At 43.4% G+C, this 20,047-nt stretch overlaps 1 protein-coding gene across 4 annotated transcripts in view; it reads left to right on the top strand.

Annotated features, from left to right (window-relative positions):
* Nucleotides 1–20,047, top strand: part of LOC146708760 (calcium-dependent secretion activator 1-like) — a 344,830-nt gene that overhangs the window by 66,748 nt on the left and 258,035 nt on the right. For all 4 annotated transcript variants that reach the window (XM_085455584.1, XM_085455583.1, XM_085455585.1 and 1 more), the window contains exon 3: nucleotides 10,195–10,527. In XM_085455584.1, the coding sequence (XP_085311710.1) occupies nucleotides 10,195–10,527 (333 nt within the window). The remainder of the gene's footprint in view (nucleotides 1–10,194; nucleotides 10,528–20,047) is intronic.

Raw genomic sequence — 20,047 nt, 5'->3', positions numbered from 1 at the left:
TAGGGACTAGAAAAGCGCTATACAAATGCAGGCCATTTACCATTTACCATACAAACACTGTACAGGTCCGTCGTGGTGAAGAGAGAGCTGAGTGTAAAAGCTAAGCTCTGAATTTACCGGTTGACCTTGAGGTTGAGGTGGTTCAGGTGTTCCCAACAAGCTGGAGGAGAGAAGGAGGTCTGGGCTTCTCTGCTTAGGCTGCTGCCCCCGTGACCCAGCCCTGGATAAGCTGAAGAAAATGGGTGGATGGGTCATATTCGGTCTGAAGCTCCATGCAAGATCTGGCCTCATGGGGTGAGGCTGATTATGACAAAGGTAGTGGATTAGCACAAAACTGCATGAGAGGAGCTTGCTGAATGCAGCTGGGACCACAGTCACCAATAACACTACTGGTAACACACTAGGCCATAATAAATGGACTGGTTCTTATAAAGTGCTTTTCTTTATACAATTTGCCCCATTCACCCATTCATACCCATCCATCCATCCATTCGCTTCCGCTTATCCTTTTTCAGGGTCGCGGAGCCTATCCCAGCTGTCATAGGGCGAGAGGCAGGGTACACCCTGGACAGGTCGCCAGTCTGTCGCAGGGCCAACATACAGGGACAGACAACCATTCGCACTCACTTTCATTCGCACATTCACACCTAGTGACAATTTGGATTATCCAATTAACCTATCCCCACTAAGTGCATGTCTTTGGACGGTGGGAGGAAGCCGGAGTACCCGGAGGGAACCCACGCAAACACGGGGAGAACATGCAAACTCCACACAGAAAGACCCCGGCCTGATGTTGGAATTGAACTCAGGACCTTCTTGCTGTGCGGCAACAGTGCTAACCACCGTGCCACCGTGCTGCCCTCCATTCATACCCATTCACAGAAATACTTTTTTTCTATGCTCTTTGTATGTAAGTGCTTTCTATCTAACATACACACATCCATACTCCAATGGATGCATCAGAGAGCAACTTGTGGTTAGTATCTTACCCAAGGATGTTTGGCATGCAGATTGCTATTGCCCTGTGGGATACAGGCTGCCCTGTATATCTGTCAAAGCCCCATTATAGCCACTGTAATGGTTGCTTCACTCGCCGCCGCAACATTTTCCCCACAGTCACTTGAATATATACTTGCCATTAAAGCACAGGAAGTCTCTAGATCCTTGTGAGGTGGATCAGTGAATCAGGAGGTAGAGCAGGTAACCTACTGCTTGGAAGGTTGGTGGCTTGATCCTCGTCTGTCCCAGTCTGCATGCCGAGGTTCTAAGAAGGATTGCAAGAGTTGCTACTCCACCTGTGTGGTTTAAGGATTTTGGTAAGGTGTTGAGTGATTAGTGAGATACTTGGTTACAAGTTGAACAGCCACAAGGAGTAACACCCTCCATGGAGAAGGAGACTTGAGGCCAAAATCAAGGTAGCATGGAGATGCAGAAAGGTGCAATAAAAAGTAAGCAAGCTGTCCACACCTGAGCCCTTGGAAAAACAAAACTCAAAGCTTTGGGCAGCGCGCTTGAAGAGGCACAGCAGAGAGATAGAAGGCAGATTAAACCAGCTGTTCTCCACAAAATCAGCATCTTGTTGAATTCAGTTGTGTACATCCACAAAGAGTAGCAGGTCAGCTGATCACAGCCTGTAAATTAAAAAATCTACTGGAACTCTCAACAGAAATTATTGTGTAATTTTTCTCCATGCTGAGCTATTACAACTGATTTTAGTGTTCACCCACTGGCTGAATCCCACTTTAACCTCTGCCTCTAAACAGAAAAATGAGTAGGGACAAGTCACCCTCAGGCAACAGAAAATAGAGCTTCTTCAAAAACTTACCTGATTCATGCTGAGTAACCTTATTACAATTAAAGTTAGGAATACAAACTACTAATACTATTTTATTATTGCATTAATAGGGCACAAGGTTCAGTTCAGCTATGCATGAAGATAGATGGTCTTTAAGGAGCTACTTTTACTTTCTGACTCTGAGCACATTTCAGAGCTGGTACTTTTTAACTTTTACTTCAGTAAAGAAGTTAATCAGTAACTTTTACTGGAGTATTTTTTAACACTAGTATCTCTACTTCTACTTAAGTACTTTTTTTAAGTTAAGTACTTTTGCCACCTTTGCCAGTGCTGAGAGGACACATTTCCAAGAGCAAACACACTTGTTCTGTGCTGAGAGTGGTCGCGATGCAGAGTTTGGGGTCATCCTGTGATCTCGTAAGAACTACCTGCACTGCTTTAGTAACTGGAACACAAGTGAAGAGAATTGTAACATCAAATGAGACCATTGTTTAATCTGCCTCCATAATAACATCTCTCACCTTCTCAACAAAATCCAGCGTGTTGTGGATGTTGTGTTTTCAGTTGCCTACCACAAGTCAAGTAAGCAATCTACATAAAAAAGGGAAATACCATCTCTGAATCGAGGAGGTGACTTAAGGGTATATCTTTCACAATCTTACAATCCTGTGATTGCAGCCATTCCCCAACTCTCTTTGAATGATGCTCATGGTCATTCATTAAGCATTACAAGCGTATCATTCATTAATGTAGGGGAAACCTGCATTCAGCCGAGACTGAAGAAGTCACTTGGATAAGTGACAAAGCGTTTTTCCCACTGAAAACACTATGTCCGGATGAACAGAATCACCTTTTTTAGATTAGCACTGTGAGGAAATCAACATACACACAGAAAGGGGAAGCATCAAAGCAAGAGTGAGTGAGCATAAGCTAACATTAATGGTGTGATCTAACTAGCTACCAAGCATAAATACACTGATCAGTGTGCTGCCCTGACATTGGTGTTAGCTGACATTGGTGTTAGCTGGGATATTTGACGTATATTCAGTCCACATCAACAGTGTCTCCTCACTCAGTTTGTCCCACTGTTGGCAGTAAAAGAGGACTGTTTGTTCATCTCTGAGCCCTCACTTTGAACTACACCACTGTCACTCAGGGACATCAGTACATCACTTTAAATCACACTAAACCAAAATCTAGCTCAGCACCTTCATGCTGATTTACATGCTGTGAATTAAAGGTTGCGGCTCTTAGTATATTTGTGAAAATATCAGTGTCCACATTTTTGAATATTTTGTTCCTCAAATGTAAATTTCAAAAACAAGTGTGTTTAAAAAAATTTAAGTGAAAATTTGAAAATACAAGTACATTTTTTTTCTACACATCCTTACTTTTTATTCTACTAGCTCTCACATTTTGCAACATATATACCTGCATACATTTTAGCTGTCATAGTCTATGTTAGCTAACTAGGTATCTAGCCTAAATAATCTTATTATTTCTAACCTTTGTTTTTCCAATTCTAACTGGGCTATTTGACTGACGTTCAAGGCAGAGTTTCCTCACCCCATCCACCTCCTCCAGCTTATCCAGGGAACACTGAGGCGTTCTAGACCAGGAGAGTGATGTAATCTCTTCATTTTTACATTCAGCTCGCTCTTTACTTTGATAGACTGGATGTGGCCCCATTTCGTCTGTGAATCTCTTGCTCCTTTCTCCCCTCACTCATGACTAAGACCCCAACATATCTAAACTCCTCCATTTGGAGCGACTCAACTCATCTCTGGAGTTGAGTGGGCATTCCACCCTTTTCCAGCTGATGACCATGGCCTGGACACTCAAGTGCGAACAACTCAAGAGTGAACTGGAGGCCACCAATTGATGAAGCCAAGAGAACCACATTTTCTGTAAAAAGCAGAAATGAAATAGGTAGGCTGACGACTGTGTAGAGTGTGTAGTCACCCTATAGTTGGAGCACACCCTCTAGTTCCCCTTCCTACTGATGGGAACAACCATCCCAGTCTGCCAATACAAAGGCACCAGAGGTCCATGCAATGTTGTAGAGATATGTCATCCAAGCGTACAACATCCAGAGGCAAACCTCGTCCACCACAGACTATGTCATCAAGCAGTTGCTTAACTACCTCAGTGACCTCACACCTAGTAAGTTGTCCCCCTTGTCCCCAAACTCTTCCTCTACAGAAGGCATGTCATTGGGATTAAGGAGCACCTGAAAATATTCTTTCCACCACTCAACTATATCCTCAGCTGAGGTCACCAGTACCTCACTCCTACTATCCTACTATACACCTTGTGAGTAGAGCACCACTTTCCGCTACAGAGTTGCCCGATTGGTTTGACAGATTCACTTTAAGGCAAACCAAAAGTATTGTTCCAAAAGTCATGTCTTCTATGATGTGTTTCTTATGTTGGTTATCAATAACTGCTGTAATACTATTGTCACAGCGAGTGGGATGAGCCGTTTGGGGGAAAAATAAAGGAGGATCCAAATGCAGACACCCACTGATATGTGAAGGTGGTTTATTGAAAATATAAAGCATGGGGTGAACAATGACAGAACGGAACAAAAGCTAAACTATACTGGGGAAAAAACTAAACTACAAAACTGCAAACCTGAACATGAAGGAAAGTAGATGAGGGTAGATGATGGTTGATAGCAGGGAAAACACACAGTAGATACACAGTAGATTCACAGACGGACCAGCGACTACAACATAAGAAGACACGACTTAAATACACACAGAAGAACATGGGGAGATTACACACAGGTGGGGAACACAGCTGGAAGAGATTGACAAGACGAGACAAGGGAGGCAAAACTGAATACACTCACATAAGACACGGACTTTCACAATAAAACAGGAAACAAGAAACCATTACACAAAGACGCAGACTAGACACAGAACTAAACCTACACTAAACATGAGACACAACCTAAGAACTAATCTCTTAACAAGCATAACTGAACATAGATTAATAATAATAACAAAAACCAACAAAGCTCCACAGGAGAATGACAAAAGAATCCATAATGCAAAAATCACACCAAAACCTGAGAACTTAAACTACTGGGTCAAAAATGACCCAGAACTGTGACAACTATTCAGTGAAAAACAAATGCTTTCTGTAACAATATCGCTTTTCCGATAGTGGGATGGAAAAACATCCTTTTAACAGGAAGGAACCTCTGGCAGAACCAGGTTCTGGTGCGGCAGTTATCTGCTGCAACCAGCTGGGGGGGAGGGGAATGAAGCAAAGACATATATTTAAACTTGGTCTTTGTATATGAATGAAAGGCAGCAGGTAAAATGAGGAGCAGCTCTATGCAAACTGAACAGGGATAGCATATGAAGGTAACACATGAACAAGAGAGAAAGCATTTATAGAGCTCATTTTGGAAAAGCAAATGTGGTTTGGCACAACACCGTGTTCAGATCACAATTCTGAGCTGCTAGACGGGACAGGCTTTAAGAAAGGAAAAACTGAACAGGGAGTAGGTGAGCACAGGGAATGGAGCTTGGATGGTGGTTGTTGAGGAATATATATATATATATATATATATATATATATATATATATATATATATATATATATCCCTAACCCTAGGACGTGCAAACTTTACCGCTGCTGCTGGGTTGAGATTCACGAGTCCGGAGCGGAATTAAAAACACGACATTCATTTAAGGTCATCGCGTGTTTTGTGAGCAAATGCTTTTGCATATTCGTAGTGTTTCCTCCCTTAAATGAAATATCTACTTTGCAAGTATTGCAAGTTGCCCTATTGTCACCCGTTCTCGTAAAGTATAACCAAACTTTTGAGCGTTTAAGTCGCTTAGGCGTGTTTCCTGCCAGGTAAATGACGCTCCGCAACGTGGTGACGTCATTCGGGGCGACTGGAATCGATAAGGGAATCGTTTGCAAAAATGGCAAACAATTCCAAGGAATTGAAACAGTGTGACCGGTTCTCAACAAGAACCGGTTTTCGATACCCATCCCTAGGCAGAAGTAAAGAAGTTGTTTTGATTGAAACTGTGTGACGCGGACGTACTAAAATAACATGAGGAGCTAGGGTGCAGACGGTTTTGCAGTTATAGGGCAGACATGTAGTATTGAAATAGATCAAGGGACGGTTTAGTAGGGGAGGAGCGAGCGGATTATAACATAGGTGATATGCTTGTAATGCTTTAGATCTGCAGGGGGCTTAGCACTGTGCGTATCTCCTTTTCCGGAAATGAATAAATAAAATGATTGAAAAGTTTTGACCACACTGAGCCGTGTTTTCTCTGTCCAGTAAAAGAATAAAAAGAACAGGATTCAATACTTGGTGCCGAAAACCCGGCATTCTTTTACAGCTGAGAGGACAAATTTGGCCCAAGGTGGGATCGTGAAATGAGGCCAACAATCAATAGAATTTAAAGGTAAGCACCACCTGTTAAATCAAAGTGTGCATATTGGATGAATTCTAAATTATCTGTTCGCTGAGTTAACGATCTTCACTGTTAAATTGGCTCAGTAGTGTTGAAACATTAGAACAAGAGATTTTTGCTAAGAACTGCAGGTTGATGTTTAAGTCTGCTGCAAAGTTGTCTTCACGTGTTGCCGTGGAAGTATAATAAATTTTACAATAGGCCAGCAGGCGTTGGACGTCGGCCGCAGGTACGGTGTTAAAGTTACCAATTTGATTCTAGTACGAGAGTTGGACTCTTAAGAGCGCGAAGTGCAGCTTTGGCAAACCACCTCTCTTGGACGCAAGAGTGGATCCGATGGAACTGGGTGCCAGGTCGGTAATTCCTCGGGATTAGTTTCGCGCTGATTGGAAAGCAGAAGTTGGACTTCAGGGGGAGAGTTTGGACGACAGGGTTGGACCCGGGCATTGATTAGAGCTGGTTGTTTCAGTCCCCAGTGATGCTTTTAAATTTATCTGTGGTTAAAAGTTGTGAACCCCTCTTAAATTAATGACATGGGCATAGGAGGTTGGACCCGGGCGTAGGACGCCAAGAAACCCACGAGGGACCCACGGTGCTTCTGCTTGAGTGCAATTGTGTTGATTGTGTTTGTGTAATTGGCTGTTTGTTTATTGTGCATGGTTGCAAGTCTAAAGCGGTTAGTATATACTTGTGTGAAGCTGTTCAGTTTGTGTGCGTGGCTGAGGGTGCATTCGTTTTATATTAAAAGTGAGTAGAATTACAGAGGGCACAGTATATAGTGTGTGAACATTGTAACAAGAGTTTGATTAGGGTGAAGAAACTCAGGAAATGCAGTGATGTGAAGAGTGTGTGTGCATGAAAAACGCTGTGTGTGTGTGTCTGTGACAGGAAGTGAAAATGTCTGCATGCAGTCTGAAAGGAAATTGCCTGATGTGTGTGTAACGAGTGAGAGAGAGACGTTTTAAAATGTAGATAGAAGACTTAGAGAATGAAAGTGTTAATAAGTAGTGATGAAAATGATATTAAACAAATGTCTTAGTGTGTTAATACTAATGGACTTGGCTCAACCTCCTCCATGAGTACAGCGGCAGAATGATAGATTAACATAACTGGAACGACAAACGGGCTGAAAATTTCACAGCTTCATCCTGTGCTTATCTTGAGAAGAAGCTTCAAGGACGGTCAAACTCTCACTGAAGACTAAAGGCAGCTCCAGAGCAACCGAGTCGACTTCAAGAATCAACAACAGAGAACAGACAGCAACAATGACCTAAAACTCTGAAGGGTCCAGAAGCATGTACAAATACCATGGTGAAGGGAGGCATGCGTTCTTAATCCCAAGCTGGGAGTTTACAGGTGACATCATTGTGTGGATGGACTTGATGGGACTGTCTGAGTTTCACATTTGCCATGCTGGGAGTTAACCGGCAAAATAAGAGACTGAAAAAAAGAAGAGAGAACGAACAGAGAAGAAGAAACAGCTCATTGGGCGTATCATTGCTGCAGATCTCAGGGAGCAGGAAGCAACTGTGAGAAGAGAAGACGAGGGCTTGGATGAGAGATGAAGGCTGGTGTTGTTAAAGTGAGAGCATATGAAAATTGGGTTGAAAATTGAGGCTGACTGGTTGAGAAAGTGTCCAGACCCTTGTAACAGAAAGGTAAATAAAATAAAGATATAAAGAAATAAACTAATAATTACATAAATGAATAGAAAACATACATACACAAATAGAAACATATGAAATTATTTTTGGAGAGAATCAGGAGCTGGGAGAGAAAGTTTGCATCCACAGCTCCACGCCAATATGCATGCATTAATCTGAATACAAATCCATACATGCAATGAAGATCAGCTTACACTCATGAATGCTAATATATCACATAAATGCTAAATAGTGTAGATTTAACAGACACTTGCTATCAGATGCTGAGGTTATCCATCGCTGAGAAATAGCTCTGCAAGTTGGACGAACACAGGTTGACTTTTGTGAAAAGGAAAACAGACTGTTATGACCAACCAGTGATCAAACAATAAATTTAGTTTTAAAATAGTAAATTGTGAGAGGTCTTTTGCTGATTGAGCAACACCGGTGACTACTGTATGAAGAAATTTTAATTTTGCGGTAATATTTTTAATATGCATTTCTGTTGTTTGGCCAAGTGGGAGAGCTATGAGTCAATATGCAAATTCTTAGATTAGGGAAAGATGATTTGGTTTCACATGTGAACAGAGTACAAGAGAGGGTTGAATGAGTGGAGACATAGAAAATAGTTCCTGTTTTGGGTGCATGAGTGAAGCTTGTACTGAGAGAAATATATATCTGACTGTGTGAGAAGAATTGCTTGGTAAAATACATGATAGCATGGTACAGGAAAATTAAATAAAGTTGTTCGGTCTGTGACTAAAAGGATAGTAGGCAAGTGGTAGGTGAGGGAATGACAGTTGATAGATGGCTCATGAGCAAGCTGGTTGATAAGTATAGTGAAGAACAAATCAGGCTAGAAAGTTTTAAAGTTTGAAATCCATCCACAATTACCAACTGTAGTCATTGTGAAGCAACAACTGCGTTGTAGTCAAAAAGCCACCACATAGATGTGAGCTAATCAATGTCTAAAATGATTATATAAAGTAATACCTGTTTTTCTTGTGCTTTAGCAAGTTCAGTGAGGGTGGAAGATGAAATTTCTTGAAAGCCCCAAAAATTACTGAAATAAAGACATAAAAGACCAAGTCAGGTCCTGGAAATGTGCAAATAAAGTGTGTCTGTGAAATCTGGTGTGGAAATTCTTCCTTTTAAATGCACCTGGGAAACAGAGATGCACACATAATCAACGTAGTGTTTTTTTGTTATAAAAATGGGCAAGTCAGCATGCAGGTAAACAACATTTGTCAGAGTTAAAGGTTATTACAATCCCTAAGTAAGTAGGGAATGGTTCAGTGTCCTCCTTTACTGCCAGCACTGGGGAAAACTGAATAAGCGCTGCTTCCATGTAGATTGAATGTCTGTCAAATATCCAAGCCAAAACTACGGTCACAGCAGCATGTGGAATGCTAGATATCTAGTTAGCCGAACATATGTATAGTTGGCTAATCTCATCTAATGGACCAAAATAGAGCTTTGACACAAACACATTGTGGTGTATGTGCAAGGTGGTGAGAGAGAGAAAGAGTCTGCCTCATGTTCTAATTGGTTCTTTTTTTAAATTTTTTTTTACATATTGTCATATTTTATTCTACAAATTTTCTCACCAAGTTCTTGCAAGCTCTTTTGTAACATATTTGTTTTTATACAGACCTGCAAGCTCTTGACTCTATAAGACCTTTGAAGGTCTGGAATTAAGTCAAAACTTAATTCTTTATAGATAAATAACCTAATTCTAAAATGACATATTAAAGAGTCCACATGTTGTGCAGATTTGTACTTAAGTCACTGTTTTGTTAGGTTTAGGCAAAAAATGTCATCCTTTGCAATAAAAAAAGAAAAAAATCCTATCATGTAATTATAATAATAATAATGGATTGCATTTATATAGCACTTTTCAGGGCCCTCAAAGCGCTGTACAATTTCACTATTCATTCACTCTCACATTCACACACTGGTGGAGGCAGCTACAGTTGTAGCCACAGCTGCCCTGGAGCAGACTGACAGAGGCGAGGCTGCCATATCGCGCCATCGGCTCCTCTGGCCAACACCAGTAGGCGGTAGGTGAAGTGTCTTGCCCAAGGACACAACGACCAAGACTGTCCAAGCCGGGGCTCGAACCGGCAACCTTCCGATTACAAGACAAACTGCCAACTCTTTGAGCCACAATCGCCCCCGTTCTATTATGTTAATTATTATTTAATTAACATAGAAGTCCCTGTGTGTATCAAGAGTTGATGTTAAAGTTGTGCTCTTGTAAAACCTACTTTAAAACAAACTGATCTAATGGTTTGCAAATTCATTGCAGGTGTTCCTGAAAAGTGACCGTGTGTCCCGGATGGTGCAGAGTGGCGGCTGCTCAGCTAGTGACTCTCGGGAGGTTTTTAAGAAGCACATAGAGAAACGTGTGCGCAGCTTACCTGAAATTGATGGGCTAAGCAAAGAAACAGTGCTGAGCTCCTGGATTGCTAAATTTGACACCATCTACCGAGGTGAAGAGGACCCCAGGAAACACCAGCAGCGTGTAACAACCAGTGCTGCCTCTGAACTCATCCTTAGCAAGGACCAACTATATGAGATGTTCCAGCAGATCCTGGGTATCAAGAAGTTTGAGCACCAGCTCCTTTATAATGCCTGTCAGGTCAGTAAATTAACAGATTTTGGGAAAATATAAGTTTGCTGTTGTCTATAATTTAACTTCCACCTGTTTAGACCTTACTGTTGAATGTGGAACGTTAGTTGGTGAGGGTGGCCATGCCAGAAAAAGAATTGAAAACCTTTGTTCTTGAGATCTGGAAACAGAAGTACTGATTTTGAAACAATTAGATCATATAAGGTCACGAGAACTAAGGTTGTTGAGTAGTTCAGTCAAAAGATACTTGCTTAAACAGTGCCTTGGAACTTCTGGTAACTTGTAACTTAATGCAAATAACTCCACAAAAAAGTAAGCCAGAAGAAGCTGTCTTTCTTTCTCTGGGAATTTAATATTGGCAGCTGTAATGACAAGACAAAAGCAAGACATGATCAGTGAAGGCAGACAGGCATCATCACAGTCATCAGTTTTTTTAAGAAACATGTTTTTTTCACGTTTCCTATAGCTTTAGTTTAGACAACCAAGAGAGCTTGTACTAAAGTCCCGTTTCCATTAGTAGATACTCAGATCGACTAACCACAGATTGCCACAACTTGACTCGGATCAACTGGTTTTCCATTACAAAAAAGTAACAGTCATAGCATCATTGTCGCTGTCATTGCTTCCATACAGAGATGATCCAATATTAAAATGATAGTTATTGCATCCCTGCCATCACATGCATGTGAACTTGAGTGACATCTCATTCTTAATCTATAGGATGTAATATGCCCCCTCTCTGGGGCTGGGGTTGGTTGATGATCTGGTTATTGAGTTGCTGCTGGCTGCCCCAGAGAGTGGAAGGATATGTGTCTCTTTGTGCAGTTGTGAGTGTGTGTGTGTTGTCTGCGTGGGACTAGGCCTGGGTGTGGGTCTTCCTGAGCCTTAGTCCCTCTTTGACATTGTTATTGAGGGTGAAATAATTCCCCTCCCCACTGCTCCACACTGGTTGTTGTTCCCCCTGGGACTTGGGCACTTGAGCCCCTTTATCCATTAGTACCTACTCGGATCGACTCACCGTGGATCGCCACAACTCAACTTGGATCGCCTGGTTCTCCATTACAATCCAGTACTATCTTATGTGCATGGTTGTCCTCAAAGCAACGCTGATGAGCGTCCCATGACATAATTAGTACAGTAGCTTGCAAAAGTATTCGGCCCCCTTGAACTTTTCCACATTTTGTCACATTACAGCCACAAACATGAATCAACTTGATTGGAATTCCAGGTGAAAGACCAACACAAAGTGGTGCACACGTGAGAAGTGGAATGAAAATCAGACATGATTCCAAACATTTTTTACAAGTAAATAACTGAAAAGTGGGGTGTGCGTAATTATTCAGCCCCCTTTGGTCTGAGTGCAGTCAGTTGCACATAGACATTGCCTGATGAGTGCTAATGACTAAATAGAGTGCACCTGTGTGTAATCTAATGTCAGTACAAATACAGCTGCTCTGTGACGGCCTCAGAGGTTGTCTAAGAGAATACTGGGAGCAACAACAAAATTATTGAAAAATTTAAAGCGGGCTTAGGCTACAAAAAGATTTCCCAAGCCTTGAACATCCCACGGACCCCTGTTCAAGCCATCATTCAGAAATGGAAGGAGTATGGCACAACTGTAAACCTACCAAGACAAGGCCGTCCACCTAAACTCACAGGCCGAACAAGGAGAGCGCTGATCAGAAATGCAGCCAAGAGGCCCATGGTGACTCTGGACGAGCTGCAGAGATCTACAGCTCAGGTGGGGGAATCTGTCCACAGGACAACTATTAGTCGTGCACTGCACAAAGTTGGCCTTTATGGAAGAGTGGCAAGAAGAAAGCCATTGTTAACAGAAAACCATAAGAAGTCCCGTTTGCAGTTTGCCACAAGCCATGTGGGGGACACAGCAAACATGTGGAAGAAGGTGCTCTGGTCAGATGAGACCAACATGCAAAACGCTCTGTGTGGAAAACTAACACTGCACATCACTCTGAACCATCCCCACTGTCAGATATGGTGGTGGCAGCATCATGCTCTGGGGGGGCTTCTCTTCAGCAGGGACAGGGAAGCTGGTCAGAGTTGATGGGAAGATGGATGGAGCCAAATACAGGGCAACCTTGGAAGAAAACCTCTTGGAGTCTGCAAAAGACTTGAGACTGGGGCGGAGGTTCACCGACCCTAAACACAAAGCCAGGGCAGCAATGGAAAGGTTTAAAACAAAACATATCCATGTGTTAGAACGGCCCAGTCAAAGTCCAGATCTAAATCCAATCCAGAATCTGTGGCAAGATCTGAAAACTGCTGTTCACAAACGCTGCCCATCTAATCTGACTGAGCTGGAGATGTTTTGCAAAGAAGAATGGGCAAAGATTTCAGTCTCTAGATGTGCAAAGCTGATAGAGACATACCCTAAAAGACTGGCAGCTGGAATTGACTCAGGGGGCTGAATAATTACACACACCCCACTTTGCAGTTATTTATTTGTAAAAAAATGTTTGGAATCACGTCTGATTTTTGTTCCACTTCTCACGTGTGCACCACTTTGTGTTGGTCTTTCACCTGGAATTCCTTTTGTTTTTGGTTTTTTTGTGTCCCGTCTGGCACTGTAGCAATCAGAATTATTGTCTGAAGGCCAAGAAAAATGCCCAACAGATTTACTTTCCCAAGTGGGCCTTTTGCTATACTGGTCCACTTGATTGTCATAGTTTATTTGATCTTTATTAGTTATTTTTATTCTAAGTTATTGTAATCAGGCCAGACTGGAGTCAAGAAGAAAAGAAGAAAAGTTCAGAAGAAAGTTAACAGAAGGAGAGGGAAAGAAAAAGGAGAAAAGAGATAGAGAGAAAAGACAATGAAAATCTGCTTTATTGCTTTTTTTTGCTTTCCCCCCCCTCTTTTCCTGGATCATCTGTTGAGAAAAAAGAAAACAAGCAGAAGAAGACTAGAGCAATAGAATAAACAACATCATTATGATCTATGGGAATATAACAGTAAATACTAAATGTTAAACATTATTGTGCAGCACATAAGATCGACAGCGCACAGTGTGCTTTAAGGTAGGAGCCAAAAAGGGTGTAGTTTGTGTGTGTGAGCACCCGTGTGTACATGGGCGATCGTGGCTCAAGTGTTGGGAGTTTGCCTTGTAATCGGAAGGTTGCCGGTTCGAGCCCCGGCTTGGACAGTCTCGGTCCTTGTGTCCTTGGGCAAGACACTTCACCCGTTGCCTACTGGTGTTGGCCAGAGGGGCCGATGGCGCGATATGGCAGCCTCGCCTCTGTCAGTCTGCTCCAGGGCAGCTGTGGCTACAACTGTAGCTGCCTCCACCAGTGTGTGAATGTGAGAGTGAATGGGTGGATGACTGGATATGTAAAGCGCTTTGGGCTCCTTAGGGACTAGTAAAGCACTATATAAATACAGGCCATTTACCTGTGAGCATGAATGTTTTTAAAAGGTTCCTACATGTAATGATCTGCTAGAGGGTGTGGGGAGCCACAGCCCTGTCCACCAGGTTTCACGTGGAATTCAAATAAAAGTTATTCATGTTTGTGGCTGTAATGTGACAAAATGTGGAAAAGTTCAAGGGGGCCGAATACTTTTGCAAGCCACTATATGTGACATGAAGGCTACAAGAAAGGTTGATGTCAAAGTGACGATATATCTGGTGCTCGATCTGTGGCTTTTCATCAGACTTGGAGACCACGGTGTTGTTGTTTTTTTGTAGCCAGTTCCTTCATTTCAAAAACGGTGGTTTTAATTTTCTTAAATGAGAGGCTCACATGACTCATCGAGTAATACCACTGACCAGCCAATCGGTGGCATGCAGTCTGACGATGTCCCATTTTATTACCTACTCAGATCGTGTGGAACCCTGGCCGAGCAGATACTACCACAGTACCTTTTACCAGGTACTAAAACCTAATGGAAAACCCCTAAAACTGTGGCAAACAATGCCGAGTCGATCTGAGTAGGTATTAATAGAGTAGACGATGGCACGGCCACATCAGGACATCCAGACACCTTCCTGACCGCTCCGGACTATGCAACTTTTTAGCTTTTTACTTGTTTATTACGTTGTTATACATTCCAGGAACTTCTAGTTTTATAGTTTATGACAGCAGATCCCTTCTCAACATCGGTAACAAGTTTGCACATGTAATTTTGGACACTTTTAAATCCCACCCATCCTGGCCGACCGAGATACTACGCAACGCGGCCAACAACAATGGACAGGACGTTCACCCGAGGCGCAGAACAAAGAAAACGCGCTGGCGTTCGGAACAGACTGAGACAGCAGGTGCACCGTGCACCACTGTCTCTGTTGAGTGTAGTTGGAGAACAAACTACACTCAACAAAAATATAAACGCAACACCTTTGTTACTGCTCCCATTCCCCATGGGATGGACGTAGAGACCTAAAATTCATTCCAGATACACAATATAACCATCCCTCCCAAACAGTGGTCACAAATCAGTCCAAATGTGTGGTAGTGGGCACATCTGCTATATTGAGATAATCCATCCCACCTCACAGGTGTGCCACATCAGGATGCTGATCTGACATCATGAGTAGTGCACAGGTGTACCTCAGACTGCCCACAACAAAAGGCCACCCTGGAATGTGCAGTTTTGTCTCACAGCAAAATGCCACAGATGCCACAAGCAATGAGGGAGCGTGCAATTGGCATGCTGACAGCAGGAATGTCAACCAGATCTGTCGCCCGTGCATTGAATGTTCATTTCTCAACCATAAGCCGTCTCCACAGGCGTTTCAGAGAATATGGCAGCACATCCAACCGGCCTCACAACCGCAGACCTCGTGTAACCACACCAGCCCAGGACCTCCACATCCAGCAGGTTCACCTCCAAGATCGTCTGAGACCAGCCACCCAGACAGCTGCTGGAACAATTGGTTTGCACAACCAAACAATTTCTGCACAAACTGTCAGAAACCGTCTCAGGGACGCTCAACTGCATGCCCGTCGTCCTCATCGGGGTCTTGACCTGACTCCAGCTCGTCGCCGTAACAGACTTGTGTGGGCAAATGCTCACATTCGATGGCGTCTGGCACGTTGGAGAGGTGTGCGCTTCACGGATGAATCATGGTTCACATTGTTCAGGGCAGATGGCAGCTGAGAATGTCCCAGTTCTTGCATGGCCAGCATACTCACCGGACATGTCACCCATTGAGCATGTTCGGGATGTGCTTGACCGGCGTATACGACAGCGTGTACCAGTTCCCACGAATATCCAACAACCTCGCACAGCCATTGAAGTGGAGTGGACCAACATTCCACAGGCCACAATTGACAATCTGATAGACTCCATGCGACGATGTGTTGCACTGCATGAGGCAAATGGTGGTCACACCAGATACTGACCGGTTCTGGGTCCCCAGACCCCCAATAGCGCAAAAACCTGCACATTCCAGGGTGGCCTTTTGTTGTGGGCAGTCTGAGGTACACCTGTGCACTACTCATGATGTCAGATCAGCATCCTGATGTGGCACACCTGTGAGGTGGGATGGATTATCTCAATATGGCGGATGTGCCCACTACCACACATTTGGACTGATTTGTGACCACTGTTTGGGAGGGATGGTTATATTGTGTATCTGGAATGAATTTTAGGTCTCTACGTCCATCCCATGGGGAATGGGAGCAGTAACAAAGGTGTTGCGTTTATATTTTTGTTGAGTGTAGATGATCTGAGGGCAAGAGTCACCTTCCAACGTGACATGAGGGACTGCAACATTCTGTCCTTCACAGAGACATGGCTGACCCCCACCATGCCGGACCAGGCCAAAACTCCATCGGATTCATTCTTCATGCTCCGCACGGACAGAATGGTGGAGTCGAACAAAACAAAAGGTGGAGGAGTGTGTTTCTTGTTAAACAGAAAGTGATGTGACCCCAAGAGCATTTCTACTCTCTCCACCGGCTGCTCGCCACTTCTGGAATACCTGAGCATTAAGTGTTGCCCTTTCAAACTGCACAGTGAGTTCACCTCAGTAATAGCTACAGTGGTCTACATCCCACCCCAAGCGGACACAGCTGGTCGGCCCAATCAGAAGCTACGCTACAGGACGCGCTCAACGACGTAGACTAAGACAGTAAGCTTTGTAAACCGTTCCCAAACCAGAAACCGTGGGTGGGCAGATCGATCTGTGCTGCAGTGAACGCCAGGACCACCACCTACAACACGGGTCTCACCACTGGCGATATGAGCACCCACAAACCGGCCTCATACGGCGTGCGGCGCGCGGTGAGGGATGCCAAACGCCTGTATCAGGAGCGAGTGGAGTCTCACTTCAGCCGGGGCGACACACGGAGAATGTGGCACAGACTACGCACAATCACGGATTACAAAGCCAGGGACAATGCGCCGACCAACGCCCACTCTGCATTCTCCAACGAGCTGAACCAGTTCTACGCCCGTTTTGAGGTTAGCCAGGTGGCTAATTCTAACGACTGACACATATAGCTTTGCAAAAACTGCATAAAAAGCACTTGCAGCAACAAAAACATAATATTCCAGAAACACAGTTTGCCGAGCCGATCAGCTGTTTGTAACACTTCCTACGTCCATCAGCGTGAACTATCGCATGTCTTCCATGTCCTGCCCGAAACTGGAAGTGACGTCATTTTGCGGATATGTAGTTTTTTATCATCAGGGCCTCATGAGCCTATACTGGTGTTTTTAAAATTTCTGTTTGACTTTATGACTTTCTGTGTCGTTTCTGGGATGCTTCGGACTCATATTGCACTGCTGGAAATATTTTATTTTGATGCATATGCTGTTTTTTTTGCAAATTTGCATCATAATATTTATTTTAGTTTTTCCTGCAGTATATAAAAATTGGTGAATTTCAAAAACAAAACTATGAAGACACTTAAAATAAATTTCCTGTGGTGGGAAATTATTTTGTGCAACCTTTTTGTATTTACAGTTTTGAGGGATAAGCCTCTTAAATTTCTCTAACTAGAAATATATGTTAAAAAACAAAAACGATTTTCATTTTTTTTGTAGTTTATTGCACTTTTTTTTGCAATATATGTAATTACTATGCACTTAATGCAGACATATTATTAAAATTTGGGCGATAATGGTTGTATTGATGTATATCAACTTGAAATGCTCCCAGAAATGGCTCCACAGCATGTAAAAATATAATATAAGCTCTGGCGGACTTGGTTCTATGGTAGGTCTTAAAGGGTTAAAGACCTTTTATGACTCTGTGGTGGCATCTGTCACTTTTTACAGTGTTGTATGTTGGAGCAGCGATTTATCGGCAGCTGAGAGGAAGACGCTGGATAAACTCATCAGGAAGGCCAGCTCTGTTCTGGGATGCACCCTGGACCCAGTGCAGGTGGTGGGAGACAGAAGGACTCTGGCCAAAATAACATCTCTGATGGACAGAGTCTCCCACCCCATGCATGTAAATTTTGCTGAACTGCAGAGCTCCTTCAGTGTCAGACTGCTGCATCCTCGATGCATGAAGGAGTGTTTCCACAGGTCCTTCATCCTTGCAGCTGTCAGACTGTACAATCAAAACTGCTCCCAACAAACATAGATGTTTACATCTGCGCTGTAACTGCAATAATTTAATCAACCGATTCGCACTACAACCTGAGTTTGCCTCTTACCTGTAGTTAATTTTATTTAATTTAAATTCAAATTCAAATTCAAATTCAAATTCAAATTTTATTTGTCACGTACACAGTCATACACAGTACGATATGTAGTGAAATGCTTGGACAACTGCTCGTGACCTAAAGAAAACAAAAAAGGAAAAGGCTATGAATAAGAGGAAATAATTATGAAAAATTAAAAAGGGTAAATTTAACTGGGAAAGAATAAGATAAAATATAGAAATTAAAGTTGAAAATAAAATAACTGTACAACAAAATACACAATACACAGTATAGAACTATATAAGAATGTATGAAGAAATATAAATAAATATATACACAATAACAGCAGCTGTACAAGTATTAACTGGAAATGAAGAATATAATGTCCAGTGTTGTGCAATCCACATTATGTCTTGTGCAGTGCAAATATGCTTAAAGTGATTTAAGTGATGAAGTGAAAACAAAGTCCAGAATGTCCAGTGTGTGTAAGAACTGTATGTGTGGGTCAGTACTGTGTGGTGGTGTGATTGAGAGACCGTATCGCCTGCAGGAAGAAGCTCCTCCTCAGTCTCTCTGTGTTGGTCTTCAGGGAGCGGAATCGCTTTCCTGACCTCAACAGAGAGAACAGTCTGTTGTTGGGATGGCTGAGGTCCTTCACCATCTTCCTGGCCTTGGTCCAGCACCGCCTGCTGTAGATTGAGTGCAGGTCAGTGAGCTCGGAGCGGATGGTGCGCTCAGCTGACCGCACAACCCTCTGTAGAGCTCGTCTGTCCTGCATGGTGCTGTTCCCGAACCAGGTTAAGATGTTTCCCGCCAGGATGCTCTCTATGGTGCACGAGTAAAAGTTCCTGAGCACCTTGAAGGGCAGTTGGAAGTTTCTCAAGCGTCTGAGGTGGTAGAGACGCTGACGGGCCTTTTTCACCACGGTATTGATGTGACAGGACCATGACAGGTCCTGCGTGATGTGAACTCCGAGGTATTTGAAGCTGTCCACTCTCTCCACTGGGCACTCGTTGATGACGGGGGTCTGGTAGTTCCTCTCCTGCTTAGTGCTGAAGTCCACTATCAGCTCCTTTGTCTTACTGACGTTTAGAAGGAGGTTGTTCCTCTGGCACCAGTTCTCCAGATTCCTAATCTCCTTCAGGTAGGCCGTCTCGTTGTTATCAGAGATCAGGCCCACCACGACGGTGTCGTCAGCAAACTTGATGATGGTGGTGGAGCTGGTAGTGGCCACACAGTCATATGTGTACAAAGAGTACAGCAGGGGGCTCAGAACACACCCCTGGGGGGCTCCAGTGCTGAGAGTGGTGGAGGCTGAGACATGTCCGCCCATCCTTACTGCCTGTGGTCTGCCAGTTAGGAAGTTGGAGATCCACTGACACATAGATGAGCTGAGTCCCAGATGCTCCAGCTTGGTGGTGAGTGTGGAGGGAATTATGGTGTTAAATGCAGAGCTGTAGTCTATGAAGAGCATTTTAACATAATTCCCCCTTCTAGTGTCCAAGTGAGTGAGTGATGTGTGGAGGAGATGAGAGATGGCATCGTCTGTGGAACGATTTGGACGGTAAGCGAACTGTAGTGGGTCCAGTGTGTCTGGTAGTGAAGAAATGATGAAGTCTCTGACCAGGCGTTCAAAGCACTTCATCACTACTGAGGTGAGGGCTACAGGGCGATAGTCATTGAGAGAAGCAGGGTGGGGTTTCTTCGGGACAGGAACAATGATGGACTCTTTGAAGCATGTGTGGATCACCGACTGAGATAAAGAGATGTTGAATATCTCAGTGAACACAGGAGCTAGCTGGTATGCGCAGTCTCTGAGGATACGACCTGGGATGCCGTCTGGTCCTGCTGCTTTCCTGGTGTTCACTCTCTTGAAGGCTCTCCTTACTTCATGCTCGGAGATGACGAGCACGTTT

This window comes from Copadichromis virginalis, linkage group LG5 (assembly GCF_057382275.1).
Source record: "Copadichromis virginalis isolate Kocher_CV1m ecotype Utaka linkage group LG5, C_Virginalis_male_GT1.1, whole genome shotgun sequence".
NCBI lineage: Eukaryota > Metazoa > Chordata > Actinopteri > Cichliformes > Cichlidae > Copadichromis > Copadichromis virginalis.
This window is presented reverse-complemented; position numbering and strand designations above follow the sequence as displayed.